The sequence below is a fragment of the Lycorma delicatula genome, chromosome 1 (genome assembly GCF_047948215.1).
Source record: "Lycorma delicatula isolate Av1 chromosome 1, ASM4794821v1, whole genome shotgun sequence".
NCBI classification, from domain to species: domain Eukaryota; kingdom Metazoa; phylum Arthropoda; class Insecta; order Hemiptera; family Fulgoridae; genus Lycorma; species Lycorma delicatula.
Genome location: NC_134455.1, coordinates 316,495,519 through 316,516,227, shown reverse-complemented (window position 1 = coordinate 316,516,227; position 20,709 = coordinate 316,495,519). Strand labels below are relative to the sequence as shown.

Sequence of the window (20,709 nt, the reverse complement as noted above, 5' to 3'; positions counted from 1 at the left end):
AATCGGTCATTGTAAATATTGTTGTCTTTTCTAAGCATGTAGCCATCATATTATTTCATAGTTATATTACTACTAATTTGGACGTTATAAATCTAGGAGTTTTTCAAAAATGTTTTTTTTTTTTTGAGGGGAAATTCAAAAATATGTTTAGATCAATCAATACAACTTTTGCATACAATATAGTGTAGAACAAAATGTTGAACCAGACAGAATTACTAATTACTATAAATTATATTTTTTACGCGAGTTAGAATACATCAATATTTCATTGTATATGATGAAATAATACACACACAAATACAAATACAAATAATATAATATCCAAATCTGTCTAAATTAGAAAAAAAAAATACTAAATAAACTAAAACTACAAAACAAACATACACAGTGTGTGTGAGTTATGTTTTCGGATAAATAATTTTCAAAAGGTTAAACTTTGTTGAGAGTATATTATTGTACATTTTTCTTGAATCTAATTATTGGGATTTTTTTTATAAGTAACATTATCAGTTTATATATAAATAAGAAAATATGGGAGTTGTGAAAACAATAAACTAAAACTACTGACAAATTAAAACTAAATTTTCAGGTTCAGTTACCTTATTTTACCACACAATTCCTATACATAAGCAGTGAAATAATATTCAAAAATATATCCAAATAAAATGTAAATTGTGTACCTAAGTAATATGAAAATTAAATTATATACAGAAAAAGTCTCAAATCAAAGAAAATTGTTGATGAAATTCCATTACAAATGTCTGTGATAAAATTTAAATCAAAATGCAAAAATAAAATAAGTTCTTAAAAATTTATTAATTCAGTACAATATAAATAAGAAAAATATAAAATAAATAAAATTGTAATCTGAAAAATCTTATATACAGTGTATATATAAAAATGTTTGTTTGTTCGTCCCGCACGTGTTCCTATACCATCCATCCAATTGCAGTGAAACTTTGGTGAGTTGTGCGCATGCCCGCGAAGGTTTCTGAATTAGTTTGGACCTGCTAGGTGATGCTGGGGTCGAGGAGATACTTAAAAAAATTGTATTTATGGTCTGATTTGGCTCATATTCAGAATATATATTAGTTACTTAAAAATAAATATTTTTGCGAAAATGGAAAAAGGGAGAAAGGGGAAAAGGTAAAAAGGGAGGATGTGAAAAAGGGAAAAAAGGAAAGGTTAAATTTTGTGAAGTTTAGTAATGTTCAGTTTTTTAATGTTTAATCAAACTTTCATTTGTGTTTTTTTAATCTACATATATACTCAAATATAGCAATGGTGAAGCATTGCTGGGTCAGCTAGTATTATATAAAAACTAAATTAATTTTCTTTCAATAAAAAAAAAAAAAAATCAATACTACTGGCACCTTTAATGCTCTAATATGAATAAAAGCTGCAGGTAGAATGAAATTTTTTTATTGTTGTAAGGACAAAAATGTTTAAGAGGTATATTACGTGGGTTGTCTGAAAAGTTTTGAATGTAACATAGAAAGACATATTTTTTCTGTCAAATACAGATTTATTTTTCAACAAAGTCTCCTTTTAAGTCTATACACATTTTCCAGCGATGCTCTAAACCTTTTAACCCTTCCAAATAGTAGCTGGCGTCTGTCTCTGCAAAATAGGCATTTACATATGCGATAATCTCTTTGTCTGATTAAAATCTCTTTTCTCCAAGCAAAACTTTAAGATTAGGAAACAAGAAAAAGTCACTTGGGGCCAGATCTGGTGAATGCAGTGAGTGGTCAACCAATTCAAAGTGACCATCATCGAAGTGTGAGCAGGTGAGTTGTCCTGATGGAAAAGCACTTTCTTCTTTTTCAAGTGCGGTCTTTTTTGCAGTTTCTGCCTTCAGCTTGTCAAGTAATGATGCTTAATACTGTCCCATTATTTTACCTTTACCTTTTCGAAGATAATTGATAAACAATTATCAATTATAATATATAATTGATAATATATATATAAAAAAAAAAACTATCTCAAAATAGTTTTTGAGATAAAACTATTATCTCAAAATAAAAAAAAACTATCTCAAAAACAAAAAAAAGACACCATCACCTTCCCGGCCTATGGAAACATCTTTGCCTTTTTCACAGCAGGTTCACCCTTTGCAATCCACTGTTTTGACTGTTATTTCATCTCAGGAGTGTAATTGTGGATCCACATTTTCATCTACAGTTATGAATCAATGCAAAAAATCTGACTCATTTTGCTTAAACTGCTCCAGCAGGTCCTTGGAAATGTTCATTCAAATGCGTTTTTGGTCTAAAGAGAGCAAACACCCCACCCAGTGCATCGACAGCTTACGTATATACAATTCTTCAGTTAATATATGACAAAGACGTTCTTTCAATATGCCTATAGCCTCTGCTATACCCCTCCATCTTAATTCGTCAGCTGTCCAGTACTATTTGGTGAAGTTTTTTGATATCATGGAAAAAGTTCACCAAATGGTACTGGACGACTGTGGTGGTTGCAGTTTCTGGTCTAGTGTGCCCTCACTCATGGATATCTAATGACGTAAACAGATGCACTAGCACCTGCATGCTGCAACTTCCAACTAACAGTGCCCCACATCCTTGTGGATTGTATCATAAGTTTAAAGTAGGGGGGCTGACATGCAAACTATATTGGGGAAAAATGTAATGATTTTATCAAATGTCTTGCAATTTATAAAGGCCATACATCTTGATTTACAAATTTAATTATTTATACTGTCCTTGTCTGTGTATACCATTTGGCATATGCCAGATGTTAATTTTGTTTTTGAAATTTCCTTTTTTAATATATCATGGAATCTTTTCATCTGTTGCAGAAAGAGTCAGGGTTATAGTCTTAATTTAGATTATTAATGTAACATTTTTGTTTTTATCCCTTTTTAGCATATATTACACGCATTTTCCTTTTAAGATGTATTTTTATATTGCTGGGTTTTAGCTTTAATTAATTTTAAATTGTCATTTTTTTAAATTTATTTATGTACACCAACTATATCATGTCCGGGTGATGATAACGCTAAAGTGATTTTGCCCAGACAAACAAAAAAAAAAGAAGAGGGATATTAACATCCATTTATTTCACTTACCAGATGATCACAAAACACAGCGAATGGTGTCAGCCTTAATGTTTCTCATGCCTTACAAGAATGAGGGGGAAGAGTTTTTAAAGTCTATCGTTACTACCGATGAGACTTTGATCCAGTACAGATTTTGATCCATGACTGCACTGTGCCAATGTGACTAGTTGACCTTCTCAAACAATTCAATTGAAGTTTTTCATCCACAGTGAAGTCAGACCTAGCAGTTAACGCTTTTCATCTCTTTTTTTAAAATTGAAGGCATGATTTAGACAACACTTCACCGCCAACGAAGAACTTCAGGAGGCTGTCAAGATACCTCACTGGCGGCAAACTTCTTTGAGAGAGCATTGGAAAACTAGTGTCACGATACGACAAATGCCTCGATCGTTTTGGCGATTATGTAGAAGAATAAGTTACATACTACTCAACTTTTAGTAATAAAATCGTTTTATTAAGTCAATGTGTCTTTTTTTATAGTCCATTGGAGGTTGAAAAAAAACAGCCCTCCATAACAAAATGCTTATCACATCAGAAATGTAAGAAGGAAAGGAACCTTCCAACATAAATTCTTCAGTTGAATAAAATCAATACAAACTTCAATCTACAGTTTAAATTAAAAAATGAGCATTTAAATTTAATTTGGATTTTTTCTTATTTAAAGAATCTGGTAGTTTATTATATATTTCTGTGTGTTAATAAGTAATAGATTTCAAAGGATGAGATTTTATAAGTGTGGTATTATTGATAAAATATTATCACACACCATTATTCTTGGTATATGGTACAATTATGAATCTTTGAATTACTTTTAAATTTAGAAATATTTTTATAACAGTGTATTCTGGTAAACGGAGATGAATTTATTTGAATTCCTGAGTTTTAATCATTAAAAATATATAAAATTTATTTTTTTTTTGATGATACATAGTTGCAGTGTACCATACTCAATACTTTATTATCTAAAACTTATGGTAAGATAAAAACAAAACTACAATTCAGCTTATTTAGCAGTTCAGTTATGTGATACTTTCACATTAATGCCTCATCCATAATAAAATCTAGAAACATTACTTGTTTCTGGATTTTGTTTCTAAATAACATAGTTATTGCATGAACTGTGTCTGTGAATTTTCCAAATAATAAATGTACCAAATTTTTAAAAATGTTTTATATGACAGCAAAATATAAAGAATATTATTCAAATAAAAAACGAAACACTGTTGACAATGTAAGAATTAAGATATAAACTGTAGTGTTATTAATAAAAGGATAGTTTTGATTTATATCATTTTATGGATAGTTACCAGGAATAGGATATTTATCATTTTATGTTTTGCAAATACCTGTGTTGTATTGTTAGTAATAAGATCAGAAAATGTAGTATTTCTAAATGCTTCATTCAACTGTTTCTGTCGAAGTAATTCTGCTTCGCGTTTAACATCAGAATTTTCAGCTAATATACGTTTCATAGCTTCAAACGTCAAATCCTCTTCTGGATACTTCTGCACGATATAAAAATAAAAACAAATGAATAAAACTAAAATAATTTGAATAACAAATATATTATATCACTAATTACTACATAAACTCAACAAGAGAAATAAATAATGTAACAAAACTAAAATTAGAATTACTCTCATACAATTTTATTTGAGGATAAGTAAAAAAATTTACTTTTACAATATTCTGTAAATTTGTTCTTAGATTGGAAAAAATGCTCGATTTAGTGGTATTTCAAATACTGCATTATTTTTTTAAACAAAACTGATCAACCCATTAATTTGAGCTATACAACTAAATACAATGCAGTGCTGCTGGCCATAAAAAAACTCCCTACACCATTACTAATTTTTCAAACTAATATTCATACTATTAACAGAATTACTATCCTGTTTAGGTCAACTTTTTGAAAGTCTGATTGTGATAAATCTACACAACAATCAATTCCTAAAAGTATAAGGATAATTATTAAACAATTTTTTATCTAAATTACATGCCAGAAAGGAAGGGTCATCATCCATTTGAGTTCATGCATGTGTGCACATTGGTCATGGAAGTGACAAAATGAATTCTGTTCAAAACAGGTTAAAATAGTATATGCTATTGGCCTAGTTAGTGTCAGTCTGTTTTTTTTACTTTTAAGCGTTTAACAATTGTTTATGATGAATTGAGAAAATAAAAAAATCTAATGAGTACAGGAGTGAGAGTATTCATTTGCTTTCTACTTTCAAAAATTCTTGTCGATCAAAAAAATTTGCAGTAAAAACACTGGTAACTTGAAGCAAATTATGAAGAGGAAATCTCCTGTAGAAATACTTTGGTCTAGAACATGCATCATTTTTGCAGTGTAATGAAAATATATGATTACGATTCAAAAGTGTATATATGTATTCCAGTATGTTACAACTATTACTCGATTGCTGCTTGATGGTTAAGCCAGGGAAGTTTCTGACAACCTTCCAAACAGTCTTGACACTAAGTCAATAGCATCTAATTGTCCATATGAAGGAGTATTGGTTAGGAAATGAGCAAAGAATGATGATAAGCTGGAAGAGATAGTGATGAACTGGTGAAAAAGATTGGCATAAGAATTCTTTGACAGTGCAAGTCCGTCTTAAAGCTAGTTACCTGACAAAAATATTTCAGTTTTTAAAGTTGTGAATCCATTCCCTTAACTTTGGCATTCCATTCAATAAAGAATTAAAATAATTCATTCAATAAATCCTCTTAAGCAGTAAATAAAATATAATAAAGATATTCTATTTTTTACACACATACACATGAATAATGCATTTTTGGATATACTATATTATCAGCTCTTTTTGTAAACAACATAAAATCTTAAAAATTTCATGTCATGAACTTTAAAAATAAAAGTTGATAAATATGATATCTATACTACTTAGTATATTTAGTAAGCAGTGTTACATTTAAGAATTTGACAAAGAAATATAGCTTTTATGTATCAATTTTTATTTTTACTAATATCCATTCCAAACATAATTTTTAATAGTCAGTGTTATTTTTTGAAAAGAAAAGAGAGTGAAGGTAAATGTATTATTAAAAAAAAAAAAAAAAAAACAAAAACAGAATGATTCATAAGTAAGAGTATCTTTCGTATATTTTGATTTGATTACTTAATTTTTGTACTTAACATAAATTTTTAAACTTAAAATAACAAATAACAAAATAATTAATTAAAGCAGCAATTACTAATTCACAACACATACTGATCCTTAGTTCAAACATTGAAAATTATCAAATTTCGCACTGCTGCCCCTGGCGATGGGGTACGCTTGCCAACTACAGTTGGAGGGTTCTGGGGAAATTAAATATGCAGGGTAGAAAAAAACCAGTGAACCAGTCAATGGCCTGGAAGGTCATTGAGAAAGAAATTCCAAATGGTAGTAAGGGTGGAAGAGTCTACGAATGAAACCCAGAGCGAATCCAGGAACTCTTAGGTGACAGCCCCAAAAGCATTGGTGGCACTTTTAGAGAAACTCTTTTTTTTACTCACAGTCTTTAAGCAGAAAATCAGGACATGATTATTGGCAATAACAATAACTAGAAGTAAAAAAATAAGTTTACGAATAGTGGAAAAATTAAAATTAATTTCTTGGAATGTATGTGGCTTGGAAATCAAAGAAGGTGAGCTAGTTAAAATATTGAAAAGACAAGAAGTTGATATTGCTTAGTATAACTAAAGATGCATTATACTAATAATAGGAAGTGGAAACAGAAGTTGCAGGGTCATGAGTTTGTTAATGAGAGATTGGTGTTATCAATCTTTCATTAAGAAACTCATAACTTCGCAGCTTCTGATTTCAAATTGCTAGAGGTCATCTATCTATTGTAGGAATATATGATCCAGAAGAAGGTCAGAGAGAGGATACAGAAATATTCTATAAATGTTTGCAGAAACAATGTGATAAGTTTAATAAGCATGATCATTTAGTTTTGTGTGGAGATTTCAATGCAAGGATTGGAAACTAAGCAATCAAAGGTGTTGTTGGAATTTTTGGACAGAGTTGTCAGAATAGTAATGGGTTAAGCTGGGGCAGTTTGCTTGCTTTAATAAGTTTAAGATAAGCAACTCCTCTTTTCAGGAAAAAGGATATCCATAAATATACTTGGTCAGCTTGTGGTCTTAGATCGGTAATAGATTATTATATTATTGTGAATAATATGTTGACGTCAGCAGTTGATGTGCAGTGAGGCACGGAGAAGATCATTTTATGGGCACCTCAATATTAAGGCTTTGGGTAAGGTGGAGAAGAACTAATATGAGCTTGAACAAGATAGGAAAAGAAGCTTTTAAAGTGCATCTTTTGCAGGAGGACTCTTTTCCAGAAGTGGCTGAATGAAAGTTTGATGGGATTTGAAAGGATGTAAATCAGGAAAGATGGAATTTGGAATTCTGTATTAAAAGTATTTTTTATGAAGTTGCTGGGATTACAAAGAAGCATAAAGGGGTTACAAGGCTTGCACCTGTGGAATGAAGATTTAGCTAGAGTAATACAGGGAAAAAGACAAATGTACATGTTGATGTTACAAAATAAAACAGAAGAAAATGAGGAAATTTATAAGGAAAAAAGAAATCGCTGTAAAGCAGCAGTTCGTAAAGTACACAAGGAGTCATGGGACATACTTGTAAGCACGGTGGACAGCCATCTGCATGGAAGAAAAATCTTCCATGTATAAGATTATAAAACATCTCAATAAACCTCTTTTTCAGTTGTCCGGATATGTACAATTACGATTGAACAGTGGCTCCATCATTATCGTGATTTATGGTACAGAGATGATAAATGTAGTAGAGGAAATCGGCGAGTTGGATTAGCTTATAATGGGGATGATGGAGGAACTTTGTAACTTGAAATAGAAAGGCAGCTGATACAGATAGTATAAATGTTGATTTGTAGACGTATGGTGGATCATACTTCCTTATAGATTGTTGTATATTTACAGTATATGATGGAAGTCCTATACTATATCTGGGTCTTAGAAATCTGAGAGGTTATAAATCTTTTTAGAAAGGTAACAGAACAAAATTACAGAGTAATAAGCCTATTAAACTCTGTTTATTAAGTGTACGCTAAGATCTTAAATGAGAGTCTTTTCAGATTTCAACGGATTTAAGAGGCTTTATTGAGAGAAGAACAAAATGGTTTTCATTAACATAGATCTTGCATTGATAATGTAACTTAATAAAATGATTGAAAAGAGTAGGGAGTTTGGTTTGAAATTACATATTGCACTTATTGACAATGAAAAAATTTTATCGTGTTTTAAGGCAGAAGCTCTTGGAAATTATAATAAATCTGGAAATAAATAAATCTTGGAAATTATTATAATTATATCTGCTGTATCTAATAAAAATGATTACAAGTCTGTATATTAAAACAAAAATTGTAATAAATGATGCTTTAACAGTAGTGAGCTGGTAGATACTAACACAGGTATAAGACAAGGATGTAGTTTATCATCTACACTTTTTAATATTTAATTGATGATGTTGTGAGATTATGGAATAATGCCCAGTCCAAGAACAACAATTTTAAATATATTTCTCTTTGAAGATGATCACCTTATTATACAGCCCTCAGAAGAAGCTTTATAGAAATTTTACTATGAACTGAATAACATATGAAGTCAATATAATTTTAAAACATCAATGAATAAAACACAGGTTATTGCTTTCTGGGGCAAAAATCCAAAAAGATCAAAAGTAATTTTGGGAAAAAACAGATTGAACAGGTTTTCACATTTTAAATATTTCGGATATAATATCAGCTATAAATGCAGAAAATAAAACTCATAGTTATCAAAATATGTATGGGACAATAAGAAAATCTTTTTACAATAAAGTTAGAACAAATACAATACTGAAGTTATACGAAGTAATGACTGTCCCTCTAATAATAATGTATGGAATGAAATTTCTTAGATCGGTAAAAGGTTGTTCTAGATGGGATCAAATTAAAAATTATAATATAAGAAGAACTGATATATTCTCTCTTAATGAACAAATTGTGCAATACAAGGAAAATTGGCTTTAGCATATATCTACAATGGATAATGATAGATAGTTTAAGAAAGTGATTAATTATAAACCAAGAAGAAGAGAAGTGTGGGAAGACCGCTGAAGAGGTATTTAGGATTTCTGCTTACAGTTGATGCAGGTTTAAAGCCTATCAGGAGAGCAAGAAGAAGAATAATAAGACAACACAATATAAAGTGTGATACAAAAATTATAAAGAAGTAAAAAGAAGGAAAATTTTAAAGCTAAAAAGAAAAATTTAGAAACACTGAGGAAAATTATAATGAAATCATGGGTTTGGTTGAAACTCAGAATTATTGAAAAAAATAATTATATGAATTCATCAGTATGAAGGAGGAGATTATATACTAGTGTGCCACTTATTATTATCTAGGCAATACAATTACGAAGCATGGAAAATGCAAGAAAGACATTGAAAGTAAGGTAGTAAAATGAAAGAGTCTATGTAGGAAACAGATTTTATTTTTTTGTCATCAGTATTTGATTGGTTTGATGCTGTTCTTCATTCCTTTCTGTTTTATACAAATCTTTTAACCTCAATATACTTACATCATACATTCTCACTGTTTAGTAAGAAAGTATTTTTAATTCTCAGATCCATATTAATGTAAGCAGACTACTTTTTAGCATGAGAGCACCCTTGCTTGGGCTAATCTGCTTCTGAGCTTTATCTTATTTTCATGTATCTTCTACAATTTTACTACCTAAATTATAAAATTCTGTAGCTTCCAATACAGTATAAAAACCTTAATATAGAATTTCTTATTATTCTCCTTTTGTCATTCATTTGTTTACATTTGTTTTAATCTTATCTATTTTCCAACTGAATCTCTCTTCTAAACCTATATGCTATTTGGAATTTTTTCTACCTAATTTTTGTTTCCGCCAAAAAAATAAAAAATAAAACATCAATGAATATTTAACATGTTTATTCTTTCTCCTCGGATAGTTGGACCACTTTCAAATTTATGTTTTAATTCCTGAATTGCTTCTTCTTTTATGTAAAATATGAGAAGCATATTTTATATAAACACAAGGGACAGGATACATCAGTGTCTCAATATTTTCTGAATCAGAGCTTATTTTTCTTATCTTCTACTCTTATCACTATTATCAGATTCTTGGAAAAATTGCATATATGACTTTTTTCCCTATATTTCAGCCTAATTTTCCTTAAAATATGGAAAATATTTTTTCATTCTATATTATCAGATGTTTTCTCAAAAGATTAGTGTCATGTGGTCTTTTCTCAGGTTATTCTGAAATCAAACTGATATTTATTTAAATCTTCCATCACACATCCTATTCACCAGTAAATTTGACAGCATCAAACAAAGATATGGAATTACAAAAAAAATCAGGACTTTTGAAATAAGGTAATATAAATGAATCTTAAAAATTACATGTTAATAAAATTTAGAGTGAAATTTAAAAAAAAAAACTGAGAATAAAAATATATGTAGCAAATTTTTAACAGAATAAGAACAGGTTGATAGTTCAAATATTAATGCATCAAAGAATAGATAATTTTGATAATGGAAGACTGGGTAAGGGTAAAAAATGTTAAGTGGAGGCAAGTGATAAAATAAATAGAGCAAATAGGTTAAGGATTTTTATCAATATGTAAAAAGAGATTAGTATAAAAAAAAGAGAAGAAATAGAGCATTAAAACAGTGAAGTATATGATGATAAAAAGTTTCAGTTCTCGCATAAGTAATAGATATCAAGTAGCACATTCACTTTTTCATTGGGAAAGATGAATATGCCAAACATTAGGAAAATAATATTATGGTGACATCACAAAAGAGGTTCCAACAACAAAAAAAAGAAGCGATGTCAATTTAATGAAAGCTGAGAGGATTAGAACAGGTACAAAGTTCAATGTTTCTATCTACCTATAGCTTAAATTCGTAAATTGATCATGATAAAAATATTTTTTCATTATTCAATGTGAAGAATACGAATGAAAGCAAAACATAACATTTATATATTTCAATATTATTTGATTATACACAATATTATTTGTCAATAAGTTATTAAAAAAAAAAAAACAATGGCTGAACAGGTTATCATATATCAGTATGTGATATGACATGAAGCAATTAGTGCGACTTATAAAAAATACTTCATACAGTTACAAATAAAAATTACAATATTTTTTATAGGTTTTGCACGTATATCCCATGTGAATAATAACACTGTAGAGTATTTGACAATTGTAAAAGCCATTCTTACAACCTTGAACAGTTTGAAAGAGTACATGTTATCCAGAATCAATAGTCCAATTCCAATGGAGATCAGTCCATGGTAAAGGAAAGACTACGGTGAGTCTAGATTACATTAAGTTTAGATTTTATCTCTTCTATCTAGAATTGTTATTTGGCTTTAGTATATTCTATTTAGTACCAATGGATACTTGGTTTTTTTTTTTAAATGAGTGGTAACTGAATGACAATTAAGAGAATTTAGTTTGGGTAGTACAGAGATTGTTAAAGATTAAAATTTTTTTAGTGGGAGACTTTAGCGGAAAGAATGAATGATCACTACAGTAAATAATGTAAAATTTCAGGTTAAAAAGAAAATATGACATACAAAATTCATAAGTATTGGATGGCTTTAAAGAATATCATTGAAGAATTTTAAGAATATCATTTGAAATATCAAAGAAAATCCAAAGAACTCAATGTATGTATACAACTGATAAATAATGCACATGAAGAATTATTTAAGTGTTCTCTGAAATAAGAAAAAAATTTCCAATGAATCGCCTATGTTTTTAAAAGATTGTACTGTCAGGGCCTCTGGGGTTGTGCGTATAAAACAGTACAATGTCTCTTATATGGACAATGCTCTTTCAGTCCTCTCACAATTGTCAAATACTTATAATAAATAGAATAACTAGACAATATGTAAAACAGGGTTACAGAAAAAAGGGAATGGGATTTTTAAGTTAAAAATTTTATAAATTATCTAATATTTTTGTTAACTTCAAGTATGTCTGTAAGAAAAAAGAACCAAATTCGGCTTCAAGCAAAGACATCCTATGCTAACCTAAAAAACATCTAATTTCAGTTTGCTAATTTTTTTATTATTATTTTTTTTCAAAAAGCCTATATAAAAAAAGTCAATGTCTGAGGTCAATGGTTCTAATGATTATTTAAAATTCAATGTACATTGAAAAAAAAATTTAAAGGTAAAACAATTTTCAGAACAATTCATGCCAAAAAAAAACTATCCTCTTTATATCTTCATTTTCAGTTTATGAAAAACAAATCAATCAATAATATATTGCATGGATAAGATTCTAAGCAAAAGAGAGACCCTTAAGTCCACTGAACCTGTACGCTCATTTCAAGACACTACTATCCACTCAAGAGTTTTCATCTGCTAAATTTCAACTATCATTTTAATACAAAAACTAATGAGAAATGTTACTTTTCCAAACATTAAATTAAAATTCTGTAGTATTTTAATTTCCTGCTTTATCTGAAGTAATGTTGACATATTGATGTGTAGCTTAGAAGTTAAAATATTTAGAATATAGTAGATCACAGATTCCAATTGTCTATTTAAATTTGGCATTATTTACCAAACTGGTAATATTTTATAAAGTTACATTAGAACCCCTGGGGTTAAGTAAATCAAATTGGACCATCTTTGACCGACTATCTGTTTATTGCAATTTAAGAGAAAGAAATTATGTTTATGGCTCTTAAAGGGATTGTCTATTGATGGTAACAGAAACAACTATGTTATGAATGATCTAATCTAGCAGCTTAAGGGTACTTTTCAAATTATTTGAAGACGTCTTGCAAAGCAATAAAAATTATTTTAAAAAAGTTATAAAATTATAAATGTAAATACTAATAAAATTTTAACTTTTATGAAAAAAAAAAATAAGATGAGGCCTTTCTGATATTTTTTAATAAATAAGTAAGTTTTTATGAATAAAATAAATTATTTCTTATATTATTTTAAGAGGCTGAAGAGAAACTACTGAAGACAACATAGTCGTAGCCACAATTTTCTCCAGGGGCAAAAATAAGATAACATTTTTGGTTAAAAAATGGTTTTATTTGAAAATGCTAAAAGTAATTAGTTCCAATGAGATGACGTGTGAGATTTCACGAATTCACTCATGTCTTTATAGTGAATAAAGGGCCTCACCATGCAAGAACCCCCCTATACACCATGCATATTAGTTTGTGAAAACAGTACACCGTAAATGCATAAAAGCGCCCTTTAATTTCTTGGAATATGCCAGCGAAGGATAATCCGCTAACCAGCTGTATTTGAATTTTCTTTTTAATTGCACAGCATCCTCAGCAAAGTCATAACTTGGAGTTGGTGACCAACAGTTATTTTAAACTTCCATTTTTTGAGATGAGGTCATATTAAATGAACGTCAAGCCAGTGACCCACATCATTATCAAAATACGTTTGATCTTGTACACCAAAACCAGATGGTAGCGAAGATTTACTTGATTTTTCATCAACATTCTGCTTCAATTTCTCTTCTCGGCCGCTATCACATTCGCTACTACTTTTATCTGATCGCTTCCTTTTCTGTCTTCCTAAAAGAAAATAAATAACTATGAGGGCACTCAAAAAGTTATCTACCGACTTTAGAAAGAGCGGTTGGTGGTGGGGAGGTAATGGGATTATTATTTTTCTATATAGGTCTCTTGCACTTCACACTTGCTCCATTTAGCCTGCATAGAGGTTAAGCCAGAGTAAAAGAATTTTTATTTTTCTCTTCAAAATACCCTGCTTTCAATTCATCATTAAGAAAACGTCTGCTCTGAAGGTTTTTCTTGAGGTTTCTGAACAGGAAAAAATCACTGGGGGCCAGGTCTGGACTGTAGGGAAGGTGAGGAAGTTCTTGAAATCCACACTTCCTCAAAGTTTGTATTGCCACAAGTGATGAGTGGACCGGAGCATTGTCATGCAAAAGCAAGACATCTTTATTAGCTTCTCTTGCCGTTTATCCTTTATTGCTGTCTGTAGCTTCTGAAGATATTCAGTGGAGACATTACCAGTGATAGTCTGCTTGTGCTCCATGTATTCAATAAAAAAATTCCATCACTATCCCAAAAAATTTTTTCTGTGTTGGGGATCCTTTGTGTTTCTACTGCGTGGACTCTTGTTTGGTCTCAGGACCCGAGTAATGAATCCATGTTTCATAACCAGTCACCAAGCTGCTGAAAAAATCCTTGGATTCCTTTCACACAGCTGCAACTACTCCATACTCAACTGTGCACGACACTGCTTCTGATGTGGTGTGAGGTTTCATGGGACCCATCAGAAACAGACTTTTGTCATGCGTAAATGGTCACGAAGTACTGTTATAATGGTTCCTTCAGACACCTCAGATTCTGTAGCAAGTACTGCAACCCTAACACACCTGTCTTCTATAACCACTCTGTCCACTTTCTGGCAGATGTTGGGGGTGGTTGCTTCCACAGGTCTTCCTCTGCTGGGATCATCTTCGATGGATTCCTTGCCCCACTTAAAATTGTTTGAAGCAGAATTGCACTTGGTATTACGAAGGCGCATTATCACCATCCTACTATGGATGTCTTTCAGACATTTCTCTTTGGTGAGAAACTTTATGACTGACTGATGCTCCAATTTCAGCAAATCCATTGCCATACCCGTGTTACTAATTTCGAAGGACTACTGCATCAACATTTGTAAAAGAAATTCAATCACAATTAGGTGATGGCACACACATATTATGAACTACATATAGGAATCAAACATATCTCAATATATAACTTGCAAAATCCCTAAGTAGATAACTTTTTGAGTGTTCGTACTATTACACTTCCCAAAAATATAAAAGCAACAAAGAATTTAAGCTTCTGAATGGACTCTCTACTAGAAACTTCAAATTACAAAAGTTTTTTTATTGTCTCCATAAAATAATGTTTCACCGAGTTACAGCATTTTGAAAATCAGTAAAAATTTTTTTGTAAACATTTTTTAAGAAAAATGTTCTTAATACAACTATGAATTGATGAGTTTCAAAACCATTTAACTGTCATTTTTTCAAATTTACAAAAGTAAGTTAATGATGTTAAAAGAACAATTTAGATTCGGAGTAACAGTACAAGGTAAAAAGATAAAGATGCTACGATTTGCTGATGATATAGTAATTCTAGCTGAGAGTAAAAAGGATTTAGAAGAAACAATGAACGGCATAGATGAAGTCCTACGCAAGAACTATCGCATGAAAATAAACAAACAAAAGTAATGAAATGTAGTAGAAATAACAAAGATGGACCACTGATTGTGAAAATAGGAGGAGAAAAGATTATGGAGGTAGAAGAATTTTGTTATTTGGGAAGTAGAATTACAAAAGATGGATGAAGCAGGAGCGATATAAAATGCTGAATAGCACAAGCTAAACGAGCCTTCAGTAAGAAATATAATTTGTTTACATCAAAAATTAATTTAAATGTCAGGAAAAGATTTTTGAAAGTGTATGTTTGGAGTGTTGCTTTATATGGAAGTGAAACTTGGACAATCGGAGTATCTGAGAAGAAAAGATTAGAAGCTTTTGAAATGTGGTGCTATAGGAGAATGTTAAAAATCAGATGGGTGGATAAAGTGACAAATGAAGAGGTATTGCGGCAAATAGTTGAAGAAAGAAGCATTTGGAAAAATATAGTTAAAAGAAGAGACAGACTTATAGGCTACATATACTATGGCATCCTGGAATAGTCGCTTTAATATTGGAAGGACAGGTAGAAGGGAAAAATTGTGTAGGCAGGCCACGTTTGGAATATGTAAAACAAATTTTTCTTAAAATTTCTAAAATAAAGACAATATCAAAATCAGTCTTCGCATTCTTGTACATTTTAGGTTGCAATTAGATGGTTTTGCAACTCACCGACTTAAATGAAAATAATAATAATATACCTTTCATGTTAAAAAAGTTTCTAATATCCATCTTAGATTGCTATTGTTACAGGACTGTGGTCTGAACTAACTCATTCAACTAACTCACTCACACTGATTAACAGCACTTAAATAGGGAACAGAAGGTACAACTTTCCTGCTAAATCCAACCTTGAACATTCTATAACCTCTGAGTTTTACCACAGACCATCCAGACCTTGAACTTCCCGTTCCCCACTCATTCATCAGAGAGCACTCCCACCATGATTCAAATATGCTTTCTTCCCATGCAATACTATTATAACCTATTGATATTGACCTATAATTTTTCGTTTAACTAAATGAGCCAGGGGGGCAAGCGCCCACCCTGTCCCACTGTGGTTACATCTATGAGACAACATGATCTGGTTCATTAATTACTGGAAATGCAAATGTAAAAATAATCATTTGTAGTCTACAGATAAAAATACATGCATTTTACATGAAAAGGAAATTTTTATTATTTACAAAACTGATAACTGAATATATTTTATACGATTGTGGATATACAAATTATATACTAATTATTGGAGGATCCTATTAAAAAAAAGGCATTATGAAAGAAAAGTTTGTCAACATTAACCATGCAATCTTACTAATACTACATGAAAAAAATTGAATTTTCTATCATATTAAAATTTATTTCTGTTTTACTAATTTATTGGTAAAAACCTAGGAATTATGTAAAATTATTCATAAAATTACCTTTTTGCCTGTTTTCAAAAAAAAAAAAAAAATAGTGTAGAATATTTAAGAATTTAAAAATTGAAATATAAGTATATTGAAGATGGAAACTATCTTTCTCAACCCTGAACAGAGAGGCAGTCCTGTGGGTTGATTGTCCCCTTTCTTTTCTGTCCCTATTTCCTAGTCTTTTATTTATTATTTCTTGGAGACAAGTGCTATGAGGGATGAGTCAGTTACCTGGGTCCATCTATGACAGCTTCTGGTGGCAGGGTGGCTGCTTCTTTATTGGAGGTTCATGGAATAATGACCTACATAGCCACAGATGTTCAAGGATCCTGGTTCTTCTCTGGGGCATGCACAAAAACTAAACTATTGGCTGAATGCCTACTGGTTACAGAAGAGTTTCTATTCCTAATCAGTCTATCAAATAGTTTAAGTTTCTTTCTGTTGGTCAGTTTCAATATAATTTTAAAAAATCTGCTATCTCAGCTCTTTGTAAAGATGACTGAACCAAATGTTTTAACAATTATTATATTAAGGGCATAAAACTATGTACATACAATAACAACAATTTGTTATTTTAAAATGCTTTGTTCAATAAAAAATACAAAAAATACTGACATCTCTACTGAGCCGCAAAAGCAATATCTAATTAAAATAAGTAACATATTGAAAGCAATGATGTACTTTAATGCAATTTTACTAAAGATGGACGAAGCAGGAGCGATATAAAATGCCGAATAGCACAAGCTAAACGAGCCTTCAGTAAGAAATATAATTTGTTTACATCAAAAATTAATTTAAATGTCAGGAAAAGATTTTTGAAAGTGTATGTTTGGAGTGTCGCTTTATATGGAAGTGAAACTTGGACAATCGGAGTATCTGAGAAGAAAAGATTAGAAGCTTTTGAAATGTGGTGCTATAGGAGAATGTTAAAAATCAGATGGGTGGATAAAGTGACAAATGAAGAGGTATTGCGGCAAATAGATGAAGAAAGAAGCATTTGGAAAAATATAGTTAAAAGAAGAGACAGACTTATAGGCCACATACTAAGGCATCCTGGAATAGTCGCTTTAATATTGGAAGGACAGGTAGAAGGGAAAAATTGTGTAGGCAGGCCACGTTTGGAGTATGTAAAACAAATTGTTGGGGATGTAGGATGTAGAGGGTATACTGAAATGAAACGACTAGCACTAGATAGGGAATCTTGGAGAGCTGCATCAAACCAGTCAAATGACTGAAGACAAAAAAAAAAAAATGCAATTTTAATAGCTCTTAAAGGATGACAATATACAGAATCCCTAAAAGCTTTCTTCAAAAAAATTGTCAGTTACAAAAATAATACAGGAAAGGGCAAGGCTTTATATATCATAAAGTATTAAAAATCAAGTTTTTCTACGAAGTGGTTCAAAACATATAAGTTTTAAAAATAATTTTTTTTTTTTTTTTAATAACAGATAAAGTATCACTCATATATAAAATGTAATAGCAAATGACTCAAAATAACTCTAAAATAAATTATATTGTAAATAGTCCTTACAGAAATATTTTGTGTAAAGAAAAAACTGTTAAAACCTGGTACTGTTCATTTAAAATATTACAGTAACACCACAAGTATTTCAAAAATACTTTTTAAATTTTTCATGAAGTTATAAAATTACTCAATCCCATTCACCTTTTTGATGACTCTGTAGTTTGTGTTTTCATTTTATAAAATTTATAAACTGTTTATATATTTCATTTCATTATTATTATGATGAGAGTTAATTTTTACCATATAATTCTCTTTCAGTAAAATATAATGTGAAACAAACAAATGATTCTATTATAAATGAAAGCACTTAAAGCAAAATTACAAAAATTAAAATACTTCCACATGGGATGTAGGTAAAGAAGGAAAGAAAAATGAAGAGGAAGATACATATACAGAATAGGTAGTCACAGTTGTTTGAGGATGGCTGCCCTGTTGGGTTGGAGATGAAGTTGGTAATAAAAGACAGTCAATAACAAACCAGCAGCTTGGGCACTCAAGTAATGGAGAAGTCTTACATTCCAGTTGCCAAAACTTACTGCATGCTTTCCAGTTCCATTTAACCTTAAAAACTTATTTAGTGTCAACTAATAATGTTATAAAAAATAAATAAATAGAAATACATAGAAATCAATAAATATTTGATTCAAATTAGTTACAGCATAGTCTTTTCTGTACAATAACATTCAATACAGAGGAACTATCTTGATTTTCAAATTGAAAACAAGTTAAAATTAACTCAAACAACAATCTCTTGTTATAACTCTCTCTTGAATACATGAGTAAACTGTTAAAATGAGAGGGCATCATATATTCCAAATTAAAATTTATAATGGAGAAATTTGTGATTATTTTTTTAAACTAAAAACTGAGATTTTCTATCAGTTATTTTAATATTTCATTATATTCGATTTTTTATTTTCATTGCTTTTTCTATTTTCTTTAATATTGACTGCTGCACTATGCTTTCTTGTCTGTAATCATAATAATTGCAACAACACAACAAACAAAATCTAAAAAAAACTGGTACAGTCTAATAATTAAAATGTATCAATTTGTTTAAATTTTAACAGAAGGGGGTTTGAGGTAGGTAACAGAATTTTGTTTGTTGATGTCATTTAATAAGAATGTTGGATTGTAATAATAATAAAAATAAACTTTCATAACTCAAGTTTTGAAATGTGCCCCATTTTTCACTTTTTTTGTTACTGACATGACATTTAAAAAATATGACTACATCTACTTAATCATGTCTGGTATAACCATGACAACAGTAACAATCATCTGCCGTAGTTATACTGTCACAAATTTTTTCATAGATTACAACATTTATCCTTAGAAAAAATATCTAATGGAATAATGTTGGGGCTCCTACAACGCCAAGATGGGGGGTGGGTGGGACTTCATCATCAACTAAATAGACCTACTAATCCAACCCATTTAAGCACAGCAAATTCAAAATTAAGCCTCAAGAAAACTTAATATGTTAACATATCCTGTACAAAAACAATGCGGGTATCTTTTCCTATTTCAATCCTTTTAATTTCAGGAAAATCTAACTTTTTAATACATTTATATAAATGTTCACTGTAATGATCTTTTCAACTAGCAAGAAAGGATTATATCTTTTTGTTCTGCAGAAATTCATATCACAAAATTTGTGATTTGGGTAAAATTAGTTCACTTTGAGAAGGTTCTGAATATATCCATGAATTACAATTGGCTGTTCAAATTGTCAAAACCTCTCTAATGTGGTAGTTAACACATATTGAAATGAAAAGTGACTTAATTTGTATACAAAGCACATTGTAAAAAATTGTATCCAAAGTAAAATTGTAAATTGTAAATTTTACAAAGTAAAATTGTACACATTGTATACAAAGCACAACAAAAAAGGGTTTGTTTGTACTGCAGTAATCCATATCACAAAATTTGTGTTGTGGATAAAATTAATTAATTTTAAGAAGATCGTAAACATAATCATGATTTATAACTGTCTGTTCAGATCTACTTGTGTGAAAGTTAATATTCATACTGAAATGAAAATGACTTCATCTGTATACAAAGCAGTTGTAAAAGGTTTATCATGTTAATGATGTTGTAAGCATAAAAAATACAAATTCAACATGTCTTAATATTAATCTACTGGTAGTTGTTCAATAGATATGTTCATACTAACAATGATCAACATTACTACAATACATGAGTGGTAAATCCATCATGTTGGTGTATGATGAATGTACTTTATAATATACCTATCAAAAATTACATTGAACACACACAATCAATTTCAATTCTGTACACCACACAATGGGCTTTTGTTGGTATAGGGGTAGGTCCCAAATATTAAATTGAATTAACACAACGAACTGTATATATAAACTGATTTATTACAAAAAACAC

The 20,709-nt window shown here is 30.1% G+C and overlaps 1 protein-coding gene across 7 annotated transcripts in view; it reads right to left on the bottom strand.

Moving 5' to 3' along the window:
- The window catches only part of stmA (Protein EFR3 homolog stmA), a 137,375-nt gene that overhangs the window by 6,839 nt on the left and 109,827 nt on the right, over positions 1-20,709 (bottom strand). For all 7 annotated transcript variants that reach the window (XM_075381973.1, XM_075381977.1, XM_075381978.1 and 4 more), the window contains one exon: positions 4,429-4,587. In XM_075381973.1, the coding sequence (XP_075238088.1) occupies positions 4,429-4,587 (159 nt within the window). The remainder of the gene's footprint in view (positions 1-4,428; positions 4,588-20,709) is intronic.